The 24,085-nt window shown below is 42.2% G+C and overlaps 1 protein-coding gene across 50 annotated transcripts in view; it reads left to right on the top strand.

Moving 5' to 3' along the window:
- LOC118512426 (sodium channel protein para) overlaps nucleotides 1-19,116 on the top strand; it is a 43,292-nt gene extending 24,176 nt beyond the window's left edge. For 12 of the 50 annotated variants that reach the window (XM_036056830.1, XM_036056844.1, XM_036056865.1 and 9 more), the window contains 16 exons: nucleotides 2,707-2,984; nucleotides 3,148-3,321; nucleotides 4,951-5,113; nucleotides 6,108-6,295; nucleotides 6,436-6,643; nucleotides 8,514-8,725; nucleotides 9,021-9,240; nucleotides 9,318-9,583; nucleotides 9,674-9,847; nucleotides 12,072-12,194; nucleotides 13,355-13,477; nucleotides 13,550-13,744; nucleotides 13,825-14,070; nucleotides 14,149-14,419; nucleotides 14,491-14,795; nucleotides 14,880-15,902. In XM_036056830.1, the coding sequence (XP_035912723.1) occupies nucleotides 2,707-2,984; nucleotides 3,148-3,321; nucleotides 4,951-5,113; nucleotides 6,108-6,295; nucleotides 6,436-6,643; nucleotides 8,514-8,725; nucleotides 9,021-9,240; nucleotides 9,318-9,583; nucleotides 9,674-9,847; nucleotides 12,072-12,194; nucleotides 13,355-13,477; nucleotides 13,550-13,744; nucleotides 13,825-14,070; nucleotides 14,149-14,419; nucleotides 14,491-14,795; nucleotides 14,880-15,902 (4,169 nt within the window). Of the gene's footprint in view, nucleotides 1-2,706; nucleotides 2,985-3,147; nucleotides 3,322-3,640; nucleotides 3,804-4,950; nucleotides 5,114-6,107; nucleotides 6,296-6,435; nucleotides 6,644-8,513; nucleotides 8,726-9,020; nucleotides 9,241-9,317; nucleotides 9,584-9,673; nucleotides 9,848-10,208; nucleotides 10,332-12,071; nucleotides 12,195-13,354; nucleotides 13,478-13,549; nucleotides 13,745-13,824; nucleotides 14,071-14,148; nucleotides 14,420-14,490; nucleotides 14,796-14,879 lie in introns of all 50 variants that reach the window. The other 38 variants (XM_036056877.1, XM_036056855.1, XM_036056838.1 and 35 more) reach the window with 21 other exon arrangements.
- The last annotated feature ends 4,969 nt before the right edge of the window (nucleotides 19,117-24,085 follow it).

Genomic DNA, 24,085 nt, shown 5'->3' with positions numbered 1-24,085 from the left:
GGGCTCCATCCTTTTGGAGCGACATTGGTGTTTCCAGCAGGAAGCAGGAATTTTGGCTTGACGTTTTGGACTCCAGATCCCTCAGCTAAGACACAATATAAATGTGTTTACTATGGTGTTTTTTGATTGTTTTTTTTATTTTGCTTGAAAGATTACACACGGTGTCTTTGGTGGATGGGTAATATATATATTTTTTGCAGACAATTCATTTTTCACTTTTTTGTTACAACATTTCTACAAATTATGTCTACGTGTACGAAGCCTTCTAAGGCGTTTGATAGGAAGGATTGTTTTGAAGTGTAATATAATGTTTTTTAGAACTTTTGCACGTTATAGTACAAAATACAATTGGTGTAAAATTTGTGTCTAAGGAACTGTGTATGGCGAAGTGTATGAACTGAACTACGCATAGCATAGCATAGCTAATATATTTTTGTACTACAGTCCAATAGCTATTGTCCTAGGTAGCCCAATATGTAAAATTGTTGGTGATTGTTGTTCTGTACTGAACTTTACAATTTGGAAGTTCTAAGTACGTACACCGCAATTAAATACGTTAATAGACAGCCGAGACACGTTTGATGTTGCTGTCTCCACAGAGTTCAGCGGAGAGTAATTTTTTGTACGTGTACTGTTGTTTTGGCTTCCTTATAAATTCACTACCTTTGAAATGATTTTTCTACTGTCTGTTTTTTGTTTTGTTTACATTACCTTCACTAGTCCTCGTGTTCGTGTCGTTATGCGCTAACGAAGTGTATCAAATTTTGTAGATATATAAATGATTCCATTTCACTCATTGACTTACGTTCCGATTTTCGTTTCTTTTTGTTGTTGTTGTTTTGTATTATGTGTGCCCAAACCCAAAAGAAAACCCAACCAAAATCATTCTGATCACATACTAATCATTGTGTATTTAATCTGTTGCTAGCCTTACAACTCCTAGTTGACTCCACTTTCTTGTGTTTTATTTATCTTTTTTGGAGCGATAATGAGATTTCTTTCCGTATGAATAATGCCTTCCATGGTAATGAAAATCGAACGAAGTATGAAGTAAGAACCCAATCGTTAACATAAGTCGAGCAGAGCTTCCAAACATAGTACAATCCATACCATAGAACATTCCATAGCATAGTATCGCACGTGTAGTCTGTGCACACTTTTATTGTTCTAGTTTCTAGAGTAGTAGCAGTAGTGTGTATTTTAGATAATGTGTAGATAACCTTTTCGTGTGAATAGTTTTGATTTCGTATGGTTATTTATTTGTTCGAACCTTTCACAGTACGTAGCATAATAGTTTTGCGTAGAGCTTAACTACTTAACTAGTGGTATGAATTTGAAATATTACACGCAGCAAGATATTTAGTTTAATCCACGCTGCGACGTAAAGCAAAAAAAAAGAAAAAGCAACTATAGCTAACAAATTTTGTTTTCACGTACCTCATCGTTTTTACACTTTTCATTAAAATTATTTGAATCATTATTAAAAGCATGTTTATTTACTTTCGTTGTTCATCGAACGTCTCAACTCAACAAAATACTTGAATTGAAGAAATACTGTACTTCAAAAGCAAGTAGAGGTATATTTCGCGTAATAATTAAATGGATTTCCTATTGCATTGAAAACCTCACATGTGGCAAGGTTCTGCATATCACACAGACCAGCGCATGAGCTTACGTTTAGTTGTGAAGAAAAGGCTTACATAAGGCTTAACGATATTCGATTCCATTGGTTGTTTTATACTCGAGATTGACAGTTCACCCTGTACGCGGTTTAGATACATTGGCAAGCTGTATCACCATGGCGACATTCGCTTTTTATAGAAATGTAGAACCAAATTAGTAGCCCAATTGTCACCAACAGCAACAAGCGACATAATAGAAAACGAACATGTTTCTATGCGCAAATGAAAGGGCAAGTGTGAACTACGGCACGATATTCTTCCAACGTCGTAATAAGCATCACCTTAGAGCAGGATAGATAACTGTGCTTCCACTAAACGAAATTGATAAAACATTTCACCGGCTAATGAAGATTAGCCACATTATAGTGTGGAAAATCATTACAAGCAAGTAGTAACTTATCAGCCAATCAATCAGCTTATGCTTGACTTGGAATACGATCTTAGTTGAATGCACTGTCTAGCATTATAGTGTGATTGCTTAATTTTAGCGATTTGGTTTAGGACTGGAACAATTTCTCGATCACAAACTGTATCTACACGAAAAGACAATAAGCCTCATTTATCAAACGATTTGTACTGTGCCGTAGCGCACTGTCTAGCTCAAAACCTGAAAGCAATAAATAAAAATAAACGAATAAATTGCTTCAGTCACCAATCGTTAAAATTAACTGCCGAAACAAAAACAGAAACAATCAGAACACACATCTAACTAGTTGGGAGCAGTTTTGCCGAGGTCATATTTCATGCTTGCTAGCCTAGATGCTAGAATAGTCATCGCAAAAACGACAGCATATTTTATGTGGGAAAGCGTTTGACGCACCACATAAAGTACGCACACACATTAAGGCACATTCTATCGGCTCAAAAGAAATGTTCTCAATTTCGCAAACATGCATAAGAAGCCCAGTTAAAATTGCTGCACTTGCGAGTGACATTAATTAGCGTATGAAACAAAAAAGACAAATACAACACAACTGGAAGTGAGTCAAAGCCCTTCGCACTAATGCTCGCCTACGATGTTCAGTCTCTGTTTATTACTTCCCCACAGAGGACGACGACGAGGACGGCCCAACGTTCAAGGATAAGGCCCTCGAGTTCCTGATGAAGATGATCGACATTTTCTGCGTCTGGGACTGTTGTTGGGTTTGGCTTAAATTTCAGGAAGGTGTTGCTTTCATTGTGTTCGACCCATTCGTGGAACTGTTCATTACGCTCTGCATTGTAGTAAATACCTTGTTCATGGCGTTAGATCATCATGATATGGATCCCGACATGGAAAAAGCTCTCAAGAGTGGCAACTACGTAAGTGTCCCTATCGACTCACCACTCAAACCCCGTTCCCGACGTTACACAGTAGTTACATTTGGAGGACGATGGGTGAAAACAAAAAAAAAAAAAAAAACAAAAAACCCGGGGGCGATGCGCTCTGGTCAACTGCACTAAATGCGATACTTTCTGATTGCAGTTCTTCACAGCGACCTTTGCCATCGAAGCGACAATGAAGCTAATTGCCATGAGCCCCAAGTACTACTTTCAAGAGGGTTGGAATATCTTCGATTTTATTATTGTAGCACTGTCCCTGCTAGAGTTGGGGCTTGAGGGTGTTCAAGGATTGTCAGTATTACGCTCATTCCGTTTGGTAAGTATTGCCCGTGTGGATGTGTCAGGTGACGTCTGGCCGTTGGCCGGTCATCCGATACCACACTCCCCAACAAACGTTAATCTAAACAAGCAAACAAACAGACAAACAAAAATGCTGTTTCAAAGTCATACGGCACACAGAGTCACTCGTAGCGGTGATCCACGCATCAGAACTCGGAGTGCGTTCAGTTCTTCGGCCACCTAAGCTGCTATGTAAATGTAAAATGCCAAAAAAAAAATCTAAGATTCGTTCGTTTCCACCGTCACCGTCACGTTATAACGCCCATTCTGAAATACTGATACGCTTGCAATTACAGCTAAGAGTGTTCAAACTGGCAAAGTCCTGGCCTACATTGAATCTTCTTATTTCCATCATGGGCCGCACTGTTGGTGCATTGGGCAATTTGACCTTCGTCCTATGCATCATCATTTTCATCTTCGCCGTGATGGGGATGCAACTTTTTGGCAAGAACTACACAGGTAGTGTGCGAAATGCCCTCGAGTGCTTGGGAGATTGGATATTCGATTTAAGATCCGCTCTACATTTCTTAACTATTACATTTTCTCTCTCTCTCTCTCTATCAATCTGTATTTCTCTTCCTCTCTGCTATATGCTGAACATTCTTTCAACAATATGCCTTTAGAGCTACTTTTTAAGTTTTGTTTTTCATTTACCCTATGACGTACATTATTTGATGAATTTCTAACTGATAACTATGAAACTACTTCTACTACTTCTACTACTACTACTATTGATCTGTTCACACACTTTTCACACTTGCCAGATCAAGAGCCTACATTCAGTGATAAACGTCCTAGGGTGCGTTTGGTCCTTAATGTTTTACGGTATCAAATACTTGTAGCAAAATAAGTTATAAGTTTCATATAATTTTAATAACTGATTGTTACCCAAATGTATTGCTGGATGTGCTCTTGGTAGCACAAAGTGTGTGAAGCATTTCCGTACTGTCTCTATCCATTGCTTCTACAATGCTACGATATACTCCTATACTCAACTTTGCACAACTCTTCCTAGCTACAAGGCACTGATAATGTCCGTTTGGGTATGAACACGTCGGCAGCATTAGCAGCATTAAAAATACTTGCAATAGCGTATTACCTAGAGTTGCTGATCGCTTAGCGAGGCAGTAGCATAAAGATCGTATGATGGTACGATCATAGAAATCTTCGATAGCAAATAGTGGATGTGTTAGATGAAACAGCATGATAGGGCTAACTCGACGCAAACACACAAAAGTTATTCCAGAACCAATGGTTTGCCGCATAGAGGGCCGCCAATCCATCGACCTATTACCACTACTACTACCACTACCACTACTACTACTACTTTATCGGATTTATAGACAAAAAGCTAATCCGTTAAAGCAAAATCGTACGCTTACTATTACTTGCCAATTTTCTCTACTATCTCTCTTTTTTCTCTTTTTTCTATTCCATGATTCTGTTTTCGCTCACATAAACCGTATGATATTTACACACTTCTTAAACTGCTAAAACAAAACCAATGCATCATCAACTCAAAACCACCAAACCGCAAAACGCCCGTCTCCAAATTTTAAACGTTACACGCAAAACATAACAAAAACACACACTCACTCAACAACAGCTTCGAGTCTTTAAGCTCGCCAAATCGTGGCCAACGCTGAATTTACTCATTTCCATCATGGGCAGAACGATGGGAGCGTTAGGTAATCTGACGTTCGTGCTCTGCATTATCATCTTCATCTTTGCCGTGATGGGAATGCAGCTGTTCGGAAAGAACTATGTCGGTAAGTAGCGAGCCCTGCAATGTCTGTGCGCATATAGTGCATCACTTTGTGATTGAAAACATTGAAAACATCGTTTGAGACCACCGCCACTACCATAAATCGCGTCGAAAAACAGGGCAATCCTTAGGGGCGAAATTCGCTCGCACCATATCAGCCTGTGTAATAATGCTACACACTAAACTAACCTAGTCGTTTGATTCGAAGAGCATGAGCAATAGTTGACTGTGAATGGTATCTTGGCCGGTGGTAGTGTAGATTACGTACACCGAGCAGATATAGCATAGTGTAATAACCGGAAGGGTGCTTGTGCTACGCTTTACCAAAATAATACTCTCATCGTAGTTGTATAAGGTTCAAATACGGTTGTACGCAACGCGAAACCGTGCATTACTTAAAGGTAGAGTATTTAGCGTACAATATCCATTGTTTCTTATCCCTAATGCTTCATGTTACGCCAATACGTGGCTTGCAAACCAAATGTTGTGAATATTGACTGTGTATCATTTGTAAGAAAATCTAGGAGCGCTGATCCGTTTGCCCAAACTACAACATTGAGCTGTCGTTTCATTACCCATCTGGTCTCTGTCTTCCCCTTTTCCCTGGAAAAGAATTGAAATTCTAACGTCATTTCTTCAAATCAGCCGTTATTTTCTTGCATTTGGTATGTCTGTTCTGAGTTTGCAAAATGAACAAGTTTTAGACTTTTCGCAAGACTGTTGCTGTCTTGTACAAAATTGTATGCAAAAGCGAAAAATGACAAGCAAACTAAAGCTTTTAGTTAAAAAAGAGCTCTAGAAACAGCTTCCCTTATGCCTCCATAACCAGCAAGTCTGCTAGCTAGCTTCTCCACGCCGATTCTTACTATTTCAAGTGCAAGTTCGATCGCTTTAGTATGTATGACGGGTGTTGGCGAAAGTGGCGTACCCTAATCCGTGTATCGTTTGTCTGTCTTTTCTCTTTCTCTCTGCCTCTGTGCAACGCAATTTACTTGCAGATAATGTCGATCGATTCCCGGACCATGATCTGCCAAGATGGAATTTTACCGATTTCATGCACTCCTTCATGATTGTGTTCCGTGTGCTGTGCGGCGAATGGATCGAGTCCATGTGGGACTGTATGCTTGTCGGTGACGTGTCGTGCATACCCTTTTTCCTAGCTACAGTAGTGATAGGAAATTTAGTCGTAAGTAACTTACTTTCCGATCGCGATCGTGTGCAACCCAGACCAGTGCAGTAGTACCAAAAATAACTACTCTCTGCCTCTCTCTCTCTCTCTCTCTCTCTCTCTCTCTCTCTCTTTCTTTCTTTCTCTCTTTTGCGCAGGTTCTCAACCTTTTCTTAGCCTTGCTTTTGTCGAATTTCGGTTCTTCATCGCTGTCCGCACCGACGGCCGACAACGAGACCAACAAGATTGCGGAAGCGTTTAACCGAATCTCGCGCTTTTCTAACTGGATCAAGATGAACGTGGCGAACGCGCTTAAGTTTGTGAAAAATAAATTGACCAGTCAAATTGCATCCGTACAACCGACAGGTAAGCAAGCAATGCATCCATCGCACTTTGTCGTAGGGAGAACGGTTAAGATCCACTCACCTTACCGCTACCAACCTTAGCGCTAGTGTGTCTGACTAATGTATAGACGTTTTATTTTGTGTTACCCACTGTAGCGTAGTATGAGAGAGAGAGAGAAAGAGAGAGAGCGAGAGAGAGAGAGAGAGTCCAACAAAACACAACCCGTTGCAATTAAATTTGATAATTTATGGAGCTATTTGACCGATACGAGATCATTGATGAGTAATAAGTATCTTTATTTGGCTGACTTTGGTTATTGATATAATTTTCTTTGCTGTATCTGTCGCGGTGCGGTGGTAGACGCGATAACGGTGCCGGTCTTAATACGGCAGGACCGGTGTTCAAATCCCATCCGGACAGTTCTTCCGTAGTGAGGACTGTCTATCCAACTATGCGGTAACAATAACGGTCTAGTGAGACAGAAATGGCAGTCATATATGACCTTAATAGGTCGTTGGGCCAAAGAAAAAGCACATAAGCGGTGTCTGTCAAATAGCTTCAAAAATACTATTTTTAGAAGCAGTAGTATTTTTCTTTTTGTTTTTTATGTTGTGGTAGATACATTGCTTTTGTTACGAGTGGATTTTACCCTTCTTCCGAATGTAGTAACTGGGCTTTACATCATATGTTGCTAGTCTCGTAGTAATGTACCATGTAATGCCAAATACCATGTTTGTGTGTTATGAAGCAGAAGAACATCGACAAAAAAAACAACGTTCCTACGTGTCTGACTTACGCTCTTCGTGTGATGTCCCGTACCTTTGTAATAGTATAAAATCATTTCAAAAGGGACAATCCTAGATAAATGGCTAGGATACGCTTCTAGTGTGTGGTAAATGAGTATAATCACGTTTCCGGAGTTTGATGCATTTGAGTTGAACACTGAAGGTGTTTGGCAGGAGAACAAGCTAGGTTGCATCCTGAAATAGCTCCCAGTTTCAAATCATCTAATAAGCTGTAGCCTGTTCCTTACTGTTCATAAGTTTGTGTGTTAAATCATTGCTACCAACATGTATAAACAGGTACTTCGCAAAACAAGGAAACAACAAGAAATCGGATAGCAGTTTCGGCAATTATTGGTAGCTTTTCGACATTCGATTGTAGCGAATCCCAACCACATCAAAATTTTGCTCAACTAGAGTAACCAGCATTCTAACGAGCTAGTAGAATAATCGAAAGAAACTGAATATTGTTCCCGGCGCTTTAGCCTTCTGTTGGTGATAGCTTGTGGAAAATACCGACATACCACACCTCTTCGGATGTTTTGTACAGAAAACTCTTTTATGTATTGTTCGTGTTTTGTACATTTACCCTACTGTTGTTGTTACCCAACTATGTGTCCTGCAACGCTTGTTGTTTCGTTCCTGATTGTGGATATCGTACAGTGATAGTAGACATTTGGCGTTGTTTGCATTGAAACCCGGTTGTTTGCATTTCTTTGTTGTGTGTTGACGGTTGTGTGTTGCGTGCGTGTCTGTATGTGTTCTGATGTTCAAAATATTTGCGTGCCTTTACAAGCGATTCTTAATCCAACTGTATCGATTTTTCTTTCGATTCGTCTGTTTCAATTATAACTTTTCCGACGCTGTGTTGACGGCTTTTTGACACACCCGATACGCTTGTGCTATTGGAAAAATTTTCTGGATTCCACGGATAATTTGAAATGATATTGTATCAATGGTAACATGTGCAACAACATATGATCGCGAAACCCACCGCCGATTCGATATGGCGCAAATCACGTGCCCTTTATTATGGAAACTGAATCATGACACACAAACAAACAAACAAACAAACACACAAACAAACACACAAAAAACACGTACGTTAGGCAAAGGAGTATGTCCATGTATATCTGCAGAGCATGGTGAAAATGAGCTGGAACTCACTCCAGATGACATACTGGCCGATGGACTGCTGAAGAAGGGAATCAAGGAGCACAACCAGCTGGAGGTGGCGATAGGCGATGGCATGGAATTCACCATCCACGGTGATCTGAAGAACAAAGCCAAGAAGAATAAGCAGATCATGAACAACTCAAAGGTACGTGTACCACCGTTTTTCCCCCCGTTAATGGCGCACTCTTGCATTCATCCATTTTTTTCGTTAGTTTCGTTAGTTTGATTGTTTGTTTAAGTTCGGATTAAGTATTTAAAATTCAATACCATAATTCCATTGGGAAAAAACTACGACACCTTCTGTTTTACTCAAATGTACCTGCAACCTCACCAGTTTTCGCGCTCACCTTCCATTCATTCACCTTTCTGAACATGAACAGTTTGAAGCTGCCAAGCAAAACATTAATCTCATTATGTGTGTATTATGTCTTGATAATTAGGTGATAGGCAATTCTATTAGTAATCATCAAGATAATAAATTAGAACATGAACTGAATCATAGAGGCGTGTCCTTGCAGGACGATGATACTGCCAGTATCAAATCTTATGGCAGTCACAAAAATCGCCCATTCAAGGACGAAAGCCACAAAGGCAGCGCCGAAACGATGGAGGGCGAAGAAAAACGTGACGCCAGCAAGGAGGATCTAGGAATTGACGAAGGTAGGCTCACCACCACGATGACGCATGACGGTTGACGGTTGCTAACCCCCTTGCGCCCCTTCTCCGCTCTTCCACAGAACTCGACGACGAAGGCGAGGGCGAGGAAGGTCCGCTCGATGGTGAGCTCATCATTCACGCCGAGGAAGATGAAGTAATCGAAGATTCGCCGGCTGACTGCTGTCCGGATAATTGCTACAAAAAATTCCCGGTTCTCGCCGGAGACGACGATGCTCCGTTCTGGCAGGGATGGGGCAATTTGCGTCTCAAAACGTTCCAGCTGATTGAGAACAAATACTTTGAGACTGCTGTAATTACTATGATTTTGCTTAGTAGCTTAGCTTTGGTAAGTACGGATGGCGCGATAAGCCTCAGTCCAACGATTAACATATGTTCTCTCTCTCTTTCTCTCTCTCTCTATATCTCTCTCTGTCAGGCACTGGAGGATGTACATCTTCCGCAGCGCCCTATCCTTCAAGATATCCTTTATTATATGGACCGAATATTCACAGTGATATTTTTTTTAGAGATGTTAATCAAATGGTTAGCTTTAGGTTTTAAAGTATACTTTACGAATGCTTGGTGTTGGCTTGATTTTATTATCGTAATGGTGAGTATCCTGCGCGTCGTTCAAACCCATTGACTGGACCCTCCTATGAGTTCTGTTATCTCCATATCACGCATTTCTCAATCATCGTCCATCAAAAATCATACTAACGATTCACGCGAACTGCTCACACAATTATACTGTACGAATAGAGGAATGAGTGACCTAACTCACGAAGCTTTTTGTGACACTCGAGAACAATTTTATTAGCTAAGTTAAGTAAGATCACACACATGTGATCAGGCGTGATGTGCGTTCAGGCAAGGTGAAGTCTGTGAAGACGATCGTCCGATTGATTATCTTTAGTTGATTTGTGTTTCATTAGTCCTTTCTTTTCCTCCGTTCAATGATTTTTCCCCCTTAGCTATCGCTGATAAACCTTGCCGCTATCTGGGTCGGAGCGGCCGATATTCCAGCATTCCGTTCAATGCGTACACTGCGTGCCTTACGCCCGCTTCGTGCCGTATCACGCTGGGAGGGTATGAGAGTAAGTACCAAGCGTCTTGGTTTACTTGCATACGCATCGATTGCTAAGGAGGCACCACCTCCGACGGCCTTTGATGGTGTACCACCTGTGTGCAGTGACATTGTTCGTGGAAGCTATCTTGCTCTTCCTTCAAACTTTCTACATTCTAGCTGGCGAAACACGATTTGTTATCTATTTCTTCCTTGTAGTCTTCTCTATGTTTGTATAGACGTGTGCTGTATTTCTCTTCAACAAACAAAAACAAAATCCTTTTGTCCAAAGAATCAATCTTCTATCTATCTATCCTTTGTTCACGTTGCTGGTTTACATGCAATTAAACAACACAGTTTAATGCAGCTTCTCTGGTCTACCGTGTGTAATATTCGATGTTTAGTATAACCAAAGCCACTTTATAGTACATACATAGGAGTTGTCTTCTTAGGTGTGCAGTTGTACAATTTTCTTACCTTTGTAAATCATCCAACATCAATTGCGGTGTAATCGTTTACGGTTTGCTACGAAAAACGTCCTCTTTGTCTTTGGCAAGGGATTATCAGATTGGAAACCGTTGTAAATGACAAACAACCAAACAAATTGAGCATCTGTTTTAAGCGTGTCTGGTTGCGTTTGGTTTTTACGCTGTACGTTTTGTGTTTTAGCTTCCGGTGTTTGTGTTGCAAGTTGATCGTGTCGCTAGGAATCAACCGAATAATGAGGCGTCTGAATTTGAAAGCCTTAGCAAAGGTGCATCGTTCGTGATTGTTATTTGTTTGTGACTTCTTTGGTTTGAATCACTTATTGGAGGTTTCTTGTCTGATAGCCAGATTTTTCATGATAGAACAGAATATTTTCTTTTTTTTATTTCAACTGAACAATATTTACAAATTACAATTACAAAATTGAAGTTATGTTTGCACAGCTGAAAGCTGATCTGGGTCTCTAGCAGTTTCAAGAGCATTTTTTTTTTGGGAGGGGAGAACAGATCAGAATTGATAGGGTTCAGAATTTAAAATAAGGATCAACCGCTGGTAAGGAATGATATGTTGAATGTTGTGCGTGGTGATACACTGAGATCCAGCCCCTTTCTTTCTGCAAACGCTATGCTGGCAAGCGCCAGGGCAAGAATACGTTTAAAAGCCGATCTGTTCCAAGCGATCTGTCGTGCCTTTTAGACGCTGCTGTGCGTGTTATTACATGTAGCTGATGCTGATACAAAACAACCGCTTTAGTATGTATCGATGTCACTTTTGTGTATGTTGTGTTGTTTCTGTTCTTTCTCTTGGTTTCATAACCTTTTTTGTTCGTATTCTTTTACAAACACTGAAAGGGAGAAATACTCGTACAAACCGTCAACTTACTGTTCGAATGTGTGGTGGTAGGTAACAAAATGGCCGCTAACAACATGAGCAAGTCTCGTTCTGCTGATACTAGAATCTTGAAGAGTTCAATATATAGAAGCACTCTTGTGGTTTCCGAACCACTTCGAGCTCATCACTTTGTGTCTTGTTTATTTGTGGAAAAGAATTAATTTCAATCAACAGTTAGTAAATTGCAACGCTCAAATAAAATTCCTTCAGTTCATCTGTTGTCAACACACAATGTTTCACACACAATCATCATCAAACCAAACAAAAAAACAATACAAAAGAAGTAGCTCAATCATATGGAGACAACGAACGTTACGGGTGGTTACAGTTCAACCGTTACGACCTTCAGCCACTAAATACTCGAGTGATGATATGACCCTTGCCATCTTCCTAGGTATCTTTAATAAACTTCGTTGCTTCACTTTGTGGAGCTGGTGGTATTCAAGCATTCAAAACCATGCGAACTCTTAGAGCTCTGAGACCGCTACGTGCCATGTCCCGTATGCAGGGAATGAGGGTACGTAATTTCAAAGCATTTTCCAACCTTACTCCTCATTAGTTTTGTTTTCCGAGCAAGCATCAAATTAGCGCAACTTAGCCATTCTACATAAACATATATACATATCGATCTGCACTAACATTTGAGTTCAATGCAATCAACCCCCAGTATGAAGCATCATTATGAAGCGAATTGCGCGCTATGCTAGCAATGCTCGCTCGCTCTCTCTCTCTCTCTTTCTCTCTCTCTCTTTCTCTAGATTGTTCCTACATGGTGTTAGTTATTTATTTTCAATCATACCAGCGAAGTAGATTGTTCTTACTTTCAAATGAGATTCCATTGGGTTGGCGCTCTAGTTATGGCCATTACTATATCACGTTGCATCTGAATCTGTTCATGAGTAGGATTAGTGGTTCCTTCTCCCTCATAGCCGTATCTCTCGCTTCCATCCGTTTGATTATATGCCTCTCTTTACGTTTGTGCTAGTTAGTGTCACGTTTAATTTGCTTTAGTACATTTGTAAATAAAATGCGTAAACTGGCATGGCACTGTTGTACATCACCTATCAATCATGTACATATCTACTGGCATGGTACATACGATGAAGTACAGGCACACTGAATGTTGCACGGAAACGCTGTCAAGCGCACAGCGCACTCAGCATAACACCAAACCATGCAGTCCTTCTTTTTTTCAGTTTCAGTTACCGTAACGGTGTGCCCATTAGCTCATCAGCCTTACACTTGTCGCGCTTGCATGCTTTACCTAAAACGTTTCACGCTTTCAGTACTTGCACAGTTCTTCACAAACACCGGGACTACCCAACTTCATGGTATCATTAAATTTAGCAAGCCATGGCGGTCCAGAGCTAAGAGGTCATCGGGCCAAAAAGAGACAATCGGAAGTACTCCAAAGAACTGTGTGCATGCTGAAAATTTGAAACGAATAGACGCTTTACACATCGGCTGTTTGCATCATTGTACTGTGCGTTTGGTGTTCAACGGCATTGTCTAGGGAAAGGCAGAGTTGTTCCTTTTCGCAAATAAAACAGTCAACTCAAACATAGAAACTTTATTCAGAATTTTGCTAGCACTACCTATTGCCCTTTTAATATTAACGATTTTTCCTTCGTATCATTCAAACCATGTGCATTATCGAAACGATCGCGTAACGCGTAGGTCGTCGTGAATGCATTGGTTCAGGCTATACCGTCCATCTTCAACGTGCTGCTGGTTTGTTTGATATTCTGGCTGATCTTTGCTATCATGGGGGTGCAATTATTTGCTGGAAAATACTTCAAGGTGACGCTATTCTACTCTCACCTCGTTTCGTGACACTGTCCCGCTAATCCATCTGCTCTCCCTCCCTTGCAGTGTGTGGATAAGAACAAAACAACATTACCTCACGAAATTATACCGGACGTGAATGCGTGCAAGGCCGAAAACTATACCTGGGAAAACTCGCCGATGAACTTCGATCACGTCGGTAAAGCGTACCTGTGTCTGTTTCAGGTAGCGACATTCAAAGGATGGATACAGATCATGAACGATGCCATTGATTCGCGCGATGTGAGTATCCGTCAGCAAATGGAGTGTTGCGCGGTGTTTGAGCTCTGCTGACGGTCCTGCTTTTGCGGTTTCTGTTACAGGTCGGCAAACAGCCCATCCGGGAAACGAACATCTACATGTATCTGTACTTTGTGTTCTTCATCATCTTCGGATCGTTCTTCACCTTGAACCTGTTCATCGGTGTGATTATCGATAACTTCAACGAGCAGAAAAAGAAAGCGGGAGGATCGCTGGAAATGTTCATGACGGAGGATCAGAAAAAGTACTACAACGCGATGAAGAAGATGGGATCGAAGAAACCTCTCAAGGCAATCCCACGACCGAGGGTGAGTGCATTTGAATGTTGCCTTCTGCTCGGCATTGCCGCACGCTAATCGAATCTCCCCCGTCCCGTCTCGTTACAGTGGCGTCCGCAAGCAATAGTGTTCGAGATTGTGACGAACAAGAAGTTTGACATGATCATTATGTTGTTCATCGGCTTCAACATGTTAACCATGACGCTGGATCACTACAAACAATCAGAAACGTTCAGCGCGGTGCTAGACTACTTGAACATGATCTTCATTTGCATTTTCAGCAGCGAATGTTTGATGAAGATTTTCGCCCTACGCTACCATTACTTTATCGAGCCGTGGAATTTGTTCGATTTCGTGGTAGTCATTCTATCTATTTTAGGTGAGTGGCGGACCTCATCTGCCGGGTGCACCACGTTGTCCTAACATGTTGTGTGTGTGTGTGTCTTCCAGGTCTTGTCTTGAGTGACATTATTGAAAAGTACTTTGTATCTCCGACACTGCTGCGAGTCGTGCGTGTGGCCAAGGTGGGCCGTGTACTGCGTTTGGTGAAGGGCGCCAAGGGTATACGGACGCTGCTGTTTGCGTTAGCTATGTCGCTGCCTGCACTTTTCAACATTTGCCTGCTGCTGTTCTTGGTGATGTTCATCTTTGCCATTTTCGGAATGTCATTCTTTATGCACGTCAAGGATAAGAGTGGTCTGGACGATGTGTACAACTTTAAAACGTTCGGCCAGAGCATGATTTTGCTGTTTCAGGTGAGCTTGAGCTCGGGCGATGGGCAGTTGCTGCTGATCGTGGACGGTTCCAACCTCACGTCGACTTTTTTTTTTTGTCAACAGATGTCCACCTCGGCCGGGTGGGATGGCGTGCTGGATGGCATTATCAACGAGGAAGACTGTCTGCCGCCGGACAACGATAAGGGCTACCCGGGCAACTGTGGTTCGTCGACGATCGGCATCACCTACCTGCTAGCGTATCTAGTGATAAGTTTTCTTATCGTCATCAACATGTACATTGCTGTTATTCTCGAAAACTATTCCCAAGCGACGGAGGACGTGCAGGAGGGCTTGACCGACGACGACTACGATATGTACTATGAAATCTGGCAGCAGTTCGATCCGGACGGTACTCAGTACGTCCGGTACGATCAGCTGTCCGACTTCTTGGACGTGCTGGAACCGCCCCTGCAAATACACAAACCGAATCGCTACAAAATCATCTCGATGGATATTCCCATATGCCGCGGCGACATGATGTTCTGCGTGGACATCCTGGACGCACTAACGAAGGACTTTTTCGCGCGGAAAGGCAATCCGATCGAGGAGACGGCGGAGCTGGGTGAGGTGCAGCAGCGTCCGGACGAGGTCGGCTACGAGCCGGTCTCGTCCACGCTATGGCGACAGCGCGAGGAGTACTGTGCCCGGTTGATACAGCACGCTTGGAAACGCTACAAGCAGCGTCACGGCGGTGGAACCGACGGTTCCGGCGATGATCTTGAAATAGATGCCTGTGATAACGGAAACGACGGTGGCGACGGTAACGATAACGATGGTAGTGGCGGAGCGGCAGTAGGTAGTGGCGACAATGGGAGCCAGATCGCCGGAGGCAGCATAGGTGGTGGTGGCGGTGGCGGCACCCCCGGTAGTGGTAAAAGTAAAGGAATTCTCGGCGGATCTCAGGCTAACGTAGGTGTAATGGAACATAGTCTATCATCAAAGGAATCACCGGATAATAACGGCGATCCGCAAGGCCGCCAGACGGCCGTTCTGGTGGAGAGTGACGGCTTCGTGACCAAGAACGGTCACCGCGTCGTCATACATTCACGATCTCCCAGCATAACATCGCGAACGGCAGATGTCTGAGCCAGGTCTCGCCCCCCTCTCTCGGATTCAGATTCCGAAGCACGGCAGAAATAATATTTGAAAATGGCATGAAACATGTAAGATGGAACTACAAAACCAACAATCGTCAAAATCTCTCTCTCCAAACAAACCGTATGTACGTGTACATAATGGTCAGGTCAATCGAATCGACCGGACATCATCAACAACTACTCTTCAAATCAACAGAACAGAACAAAAACGGATAGCCGTAAGTAAATCAAAAGAAATTGTTTTGCTGGTGCAGATAACACTCTGAGCACATTCAGTCAGGCGGGGATGGCCGTATCCAATTAATCCAATCCAACAGCGGAATCTCGCGCTGCGCATCGTGACATTAATCGCAATGGATAGTGTTTCCGGGAAACGTGAGGGACCTTAAGCCAATCAGCGTCAGCGTTGTACTAAACTCGAACGTTTTGCTAGCCTTTGTTTGAGCAACCAATTCAATCCCATGCATTTGCAGATGCTGTTTGTTTGGGCTAGCCAACTATTTTTTCGCAACATGTCTGTTCACAGGACGACATCGTTTGCCGGATTGCAAAGCTGTAGAAGTTCATCACTTGAAGCGTTAAACAAAAAGCACTGCTTGAATTGCTCCTGAATTGCTGTCACATTTTGTGCTAAAACACGTGTTGTACTAACATTTTGTTCAATATATAAGGTCTTTCTTCATTCACGCAAAATACGCTCTGTAACATCAGAATAAGCCAGACGATTTAAAACAATCGAACGAAGGCCACCAACAATCCATTGTCTGTCTAACAATCTCGGAAATGGCAAAAGCGGTAACAAATAAACGGTAATCGTTTATTGCAGTTCTTGGACATGTTGTTTCCTTTGTCCCGTTTTGCCAACGATATATGACGTTTCCCACATCGTTACTCTTGATCGACGACGATCATGATGATGATGATCCACTATCGATCGATCATACTCGATCAATAACACATGGTCAGTGGTCAGTTAATCAAACGAACCAAAAACAAAGTGCCACGCGATGTTTGCGCGTGAATGCTTGATCAAAAGGGCGCGACATCCTCTGCATGTTTGAGGAAAGCCGTGCAAAGCCCGCAAAAGGAAAACGCCTGTGTGTGCGTGCAATGAACCCGTAGGTTTAAAATGCTTGAACACTTGCGATGTCAACCAGAGCAAAGGGAGCCGCTGTGGCCAGTTTTGGGCGCAGGAATCCTGTTTGGCACACGAGCACTACCTTCCTACTCTTTATGCATGGATCCTGACAGTATTTATCAGTAAAACCCTCTGCTACGTTATTCTGCGAAAGCGAAACAAATAAATTGCAACGCGCTTTTGAAATCTTGGAACCAGCGCTCCACAACGATCCATGGACAGAAACAAGCTACTACTATTACTACCTACCACTTAAAGAAAACAACAAACGTCAAACCAAATCTGTCAGCCAGAAGACTAGCAAAGCAAAATCCAGCTTGGCCATTATATCATTAAAAATATGTTTCTGCGTGCAATCAAAAAGCCATCAACAATGAGGAATGAGAGATATAAATGATTTTGAATGATGAAGTGAACAAAAAAGTGGTTATAAGAAAACAAAAGCATAATCATTTGTATCGAAGTGCAAACCAAACTCTAACTCACAACAAGAAAAAAAAAACAAAATCAAATGCGAGGGGTCGGGGCGAGCCTTTAACTGTAACGATTAAACTTATTGAATTTAATAAGAAAGTAAATTATACAAAACACACTCCCACACACATATACACACACACATACACACTCGCTTTTACACTAACAAAAATAAAAGAAAACGAGAGGACACAATGACACAGGATCACCGATTCATAATCAAAAAAACCAAAAAAGAATCATTTCCACTCTACAAAACACACACACACACACTCAAAACATTCTAGAAATGCTTTTTAACGTAAACGAATATTGCCAGCATTTGAATATAAGATAAAGAAAGAGCGCTGGCAGTGCGACGAATGGCGGACGTAGGTTATTTAAAGAAAGGAGAGCATTAACATAACATAAGACAAACACTAGCTATTGTTTCCAAACGGAAAAAGGGCGAATTTCTTGCACATTTAGCGTACGAAAGCGGTGGGCAGGTGTCCAAAGTCCGTTTTGTTAAGATCCTCTTTTCTGTCAGTTTCAGCGCAGGAGACTTATTAACTTAGTATGTAACATTGGGGGTTCGAAGTATTAAGGGGTGCTTAACGCAACTGAAACGCTAACGAGTATCAAAGAATAATACAACAAATGTTAAGCAAACAAAACAAAACAAAAAACACTCACTCACACACAGCAAAACACTAATGATCGGACGCGTAAGAGATGAATCCTAGAATAGAGGGCATCGTAGGCAGCAAAAGCTAATCAAAACACAGGCTTAAATATCAATCATTTTCAGAGAACCGGTGTGGGTTAAGGCAAAACAAAAATGCGACAACAGTGAAAATGAGCAAAAAGATAGAAAGGGAAGGGAAAGGATAAAAAAAATGCAACTTGAGCGCAACAAACAATTTGATAAGCTTGGTAAAAACAAAAAACAAAAAAAAAACAAACAAACCAAAAAAACAAACAAAACAAAGGCTGCGCTATACACAAGCGTATGCATCGTGTAAAACACAGGCACACAACCAAAAACAAAAAAAGGGACAAAAGGCGTGGCAAAATTGCTGTATCTTAACAAAAGAAAACCAAACAAAAAAAAAAGTTTCTTTATAGGTTCCCATTTTTACCGATTGCTTCATAAGAATGCTTTTGTGATATTAAATAAAAACTAAAACATGCAACAAAAACAAAAAAAACATATAAAAGTAAAAAAAGTACACACTCACACACAAAACTAAGTAAAATGCTTTCGATGGTGTCGTTTCTGACTAGGCACAGCAAACAAACATAGTACGACACAGATAGGAGCGGGGAGCGAAAGCGCGGATCGGCAGAGATCAGCATATTTTCTCCACCACACTGGTGCAGTGTGTGAGTGTGTGTGTGTGTGAATCAGGATCAGGAATATTTAGGCTAGGTCAGCGGGTGGCAAGCAAAGCAGCTAAAGGTCCTCCAGCTAAGCCGCTGGAGGTGTGGCTCGGATCTTCACGCATTAACGCATAGCCTAGGCCAGTTTTAAGCCAGATTAGAAGTCGCTCCTCAGTCTCAACAGTCCACACAATTCACAAGTATCTCTTTATACGTTTGTAAAAAAAAACAAAACAAAATACTAATGCGTATGGATCACTGCCACATACATGCATTCGCTCACTTTACCGTACCTATGACAGCTTAAGCTCACAACTTACAACACAGGACACACTCGAAAGGTAGAGAAAATTTAGGTTTTTGGTCACAACTTATGGACACATTATCTGACTTTCGTTTTTTCAACTACGGTTTGCTTAATGTGTCACAGCAAATGCAGCCAATTATTCCCCAATACTTACCCCCGTTCTACTACACGTAATGTGTTCGTTCACCCATCCACACACACACACACACTTTGATATCGGTATTATGCTTTCACTTTATGCTTATCATCACCATACCATCATACCATGTTGGAAAGCGAAACAAACGCACGCAAAAATCGTAAACCAAATGGGTTAAAACCTTGTAGATAGGTAGCACAACGCTCATTACAAATTTCGAAGTTATGGTCGGACGGATGATAGGGCGCGGCACGAATTAAAAAAAAATCATCCCACGCACCGTTGCGTTCGCTTCGCTTCGTTCGTCGGGCAAAGCTAATTAATTCGACAGCGAGCGAGAGAGCGAGAGAGAGAGAGAGAGAGAGAGAGAGAGAGAGAGCGCCCACCAACACAGGTACTGCAAAACATGGGCCACAACATAAGACAAAACAAAACAAACAAACAAACAAACAAACAAAAGATACCAAAGATTTAACGTCAACCTCTTACAGTTCGTGCAAATTTAATGGTGATGGCAAACAAAGGGCAGGGCAACAGCAGCAAACAACAGCAGCGGCAGTAGCAAAGAAAAAAAAAACAAACAAAACGTTTCAACAATTATTTTTAACTGTTTCTGCTATAAAACTCACCAATGGGCTCACCAGTCGATCATCAGCCGGAAAAAAACTTAAATGCAAGTACACGCACAAACGTGCATGATCACGTGGCACACTACACACACATACACACACACACACACACATACACACATACACACACACACACACACACACACACACACACACACACACACACACACACACACACACACACACACACACACACACACACACACACACACACACACACACACACACACACACACACACACACACACACACACACACACACACACACACACACACACACACACACACACACACACACACACACACACACACACACACACACACACACACACACACACACACACACACACACACACACACACACATACACACACACACACACACACACACACACACACACACACACACACACACACACACACACAGACAGTCACCACCACAGGTATACAACTCGTTGTACCATTAAGAATGATTTAATCCATCAGCAAAGAAGCAGTCCCTGCTATCCATTTTGGTTGCAAATGGCGGTTTTCGGTTGCAATTTGCTCCGCTCCGTTTGATTCAACAACCGCAAACAGCTTCATGGAAAAAGAACCCCCCAAAACCAACCAACAACCCATCTTGTGTCGAATGAAAATGTTCGCTTGAAGCGGTGGAGAAAAAAAACAAACAAACAAACAACCAAGTACGATAAGACGGGGAACATCAGTGAGAGATAAACTATTGCAAAGGAAAACAAAAAAAAAACAAAACAAAAAACAAACAACACACGATACTAGGGAGGCCCGTTATTTGCTTGTGAAAAAATATTTAAAGGAGTGAAACGTAGATAAGCGTAGAGCCAGCTAGCTAGCTAGTACAACCGATAATGCAACGGTGCAATGTTGTTTCGTATCAAAAGTTGCGCTTGCTGTCCATTTGCTAATTATTGTCTGTTTGCTAGCGCTTGTGCAGCACACGGCCACACGTACATGTACCATGTGCTTTTTGTCTCAATACATGTAACTCATCCAACTTGTCCGTCTTTGCAAGCGCATTTATTATTCGCATAAACCCCAGTCGAAACCCCTCGACGTACGTAGCAGCTCGTGCGTCGGCGGTGCGCAGCGCTAGGAACTAGGAAAAGGAGCACGGGCAGCACACCAGACATAGATAGAACAAAATCAACAACCAAATGAGATACACGGTATGATTGAGAGAATGACTGCGTGTATGTGTGCGTGTGTGTGTGTGTGCGTGTGTGACCTAAAGTTTAATATTAATCAGGCAGGCAGCAGGAGCAGAAGCGAACGGATATTAAGACATCTAACTAACACAATTAACACGCACCTAAGCAATGCACCATTGAGTAAGCAAATCCAGAAAATGGTGTGTGTGTGTGTGTGTGTGTGTGTGTGTGTGTGTGTGTGTGTGTGTGTGTGGGAAGGGTTGGTGAAGCTAGCAGTGAACCACGCCAAAAAGCTAGTCATGTTCCTCATCAGGACAAGGAAAATTATACTCTTATAGACGAAAAAATGTTTATAGAATATAAATAACTCTTATAGAATGAAAAACACACACACACACCCAAACGTGCACGCGCAGGATAGGACGACGATAGGAAGAATAAACGACACCAGTAAAAGGCGCGCTTTTGCTGCTCTAGTACTTATTATTAATATTCAGAGGTTCAGGTAAGTGTAGCGAGCTGCCTGCGCATGCTTATAGAAACGTTCCGCAATGGGAGAACAAAACGAACGAACGCAACCACAATAAGGAGACGCCCTACTGCAAAAAAACACATAAACCCATACACACGCAACACACACACACTCACAGAAATAATATATATTGAGGGGGAGGAAGGACCCTCCCATGTCCAAAAAATAAACAACAATTTCAGTGCCTTTTTCAAAAATAAGTGTGCAAGAAACCAAAATTTCCCCCACGAAATTCGAACGCTCTGGCCGTTCGACCGACCGACCGACCGATCGAAGGACCGACCGAACGACCGACCGACCGAACGAGCAGGACTAAATTTGAATGAGAACGGCGATTCGCGAATCGAACACAACACGGACAAGTTAATCGCTTAGATCGAATAGTGCAAGCAAACAAACAGGCAGGCAAAGAAGCAAGCAAGCAAGCAAATTCTCTTACCGTAGGATCCCGGTAGCTCCCGGTTGGAAGCCATTTTAAAGCGTGCATGATTTCATGATGAGTAGATGAGGCGGAGGTAGCACATATTTGAACAACAGCAACAACAGTAGCGGCGATCTGTAAAAAAATGATTCGTAGCGCGCGTGCAAGAGCAACAGCAAACGAACCATGAAGTATTTATATGCATAGATATATACATATATATATATATATACATAGAGTAACTATAACGCCTCTTATCTGGTACCGTAAGTCGTGATTGATTGTGCTTGCGTTTACTTCCAGTATATTTTTTGTGAGCATGAACTATCTCTCTAACGATCCAGCGGTCACGATCGCGAAACAGGAAACCAAAGAAGTAAAGCCATTTTGTTTTTGGGTTATCATTCATCAGGCGTTTTCTGCTCTTCTGAGCTTTCGTCTGTTGTCTGTCCTAGTTTTGTTCTGTAAAGTTTCATTTCACCGGCTTAACGTAGCATCGAAACGGGCTCTGTTATGAGGCATAGCCGCGTACCAGGTTCACCAAGATTCGCGTAAAGTATTAAACGAGCCGATCCACATAACTTGCTAAGCAATCGCCACGGCTTAGAGCTACCTAGGTATAGAACATGACTTCGTCCAGTACGGTTCGTTGCGTTCGCATGCGCCACAGCAAACTCTCCTTCTTGCCGGTAGGAAAACCTTAGGAAGGAATTGTATCTGCTTACACCGGCAGGATGCTAACAGCTGCAGCTGCTTACCAGCTTCAAAGCATTACCGAGCGTTTCGGGCTTCAGGCTTGCTAGAGATAAACCAGATTTGACGAAGTAATTAATACACGATAATCTACTCAATCGAACTCGACCAAGTTCACTCTCGCTCTAACCCATATAATGTACAATCAACGGAGAACGGCGAACGCCACTTCAAGCGAACATTTAGTGCAGGATGGATGCAGATTAGACCGCCTGTAACACACGCTGCGTGATTGTGATTGTCAGCAATCGTTACTAGAGAGGAAACCGCCACAAGTCGTGTCCTGCAAGTGGGAATAGGATCAACAATGTAACGCACTACACCCACACAGAAAGACGGGGTAGCAAAACAACAACAAGAAAAAAATACTGAAACTAACACACAATTAAAACACAACCCACGAGGTGCGAGCAGGCCGGCGGGAAAACAGAAACCAACCGCCACACTCATCTCAAGAAAACATCGCAAACATCGCAAACATTGCACAGCAAACCGACAGCCGGCAGATTTGTTTTTCCTTCTGTAGCGATAGCATGAACGTGAAACAAAGTAAGCAGCGAAATCAGAGTACTTTTGCAGGTAGAACCCGCGGAACCAACCAGATTGCAAGCCACCCCCAGTTATGAATGATTCGTAAATGATATACATACTATATTTCTCTAAGCTAGATGAACTTGTTTTGTTCGGTGGTAGGGATGGGCTGAGTGGCTCAACAGTTATCAGCGTGTAAATTTTTCTTACAATACGAGAGTGAAAAAAATACACACACACACACACACACATCAAAACACACATACACTGATACGCGCGTACACTTATACACACATCCAGTTTTGACATTCGCTTGAAAAGAACCAAATAACATAGCACCTACAGGCAGTTCTATGGTTTAATCCATGTCGCGACCTTTATTTCCCGCAGTCCAGTCCAGTCCATTCAGTTTCCCGTTCAGCCACACGATACATACAGCTACTTCCCCAGCTGTTGCTATACAAACCTTGGTTCTAGCCTTACACTTTCCATCTTACCGCTAGTCGGTTTGGCCAATTGCCATTATCAGAGCTAGAGCTTACGTCTGGTCGATCGGTGTTTTAGTTCACTCGATCATGTACGATCGTGATTTCTACTGTTTGTACAAAAATTTAGTTTGCAATGCGTCACCGTTGTGCTGCTAATGCCGAAACGGTGCAGAACCGTTTCGTGAACTATTTTTCTCGACTATCGAGTGCGGGATTTAACCGAAGCGGAA

The sequence above is a fragment of the Anopheles stephensi genome, chromosome 3, assembly GCF_013141755.1.
Source record: "Anopheles stephensi strain Indian chromosome 3, UCI_ANSTEP_V1.0, whole genome shotgun sequence".
NCBI lineage: Eukaryota > Metazoa > Arthropoda > Insecta > Diptera > Culicidae > Anopheles > Anopheles stephensi.
The sequence above is the reverse complement of the archived record's forward strand: the minus strand, read 5'-3'. Positions and strand labels throughout refer to the sequence as shown.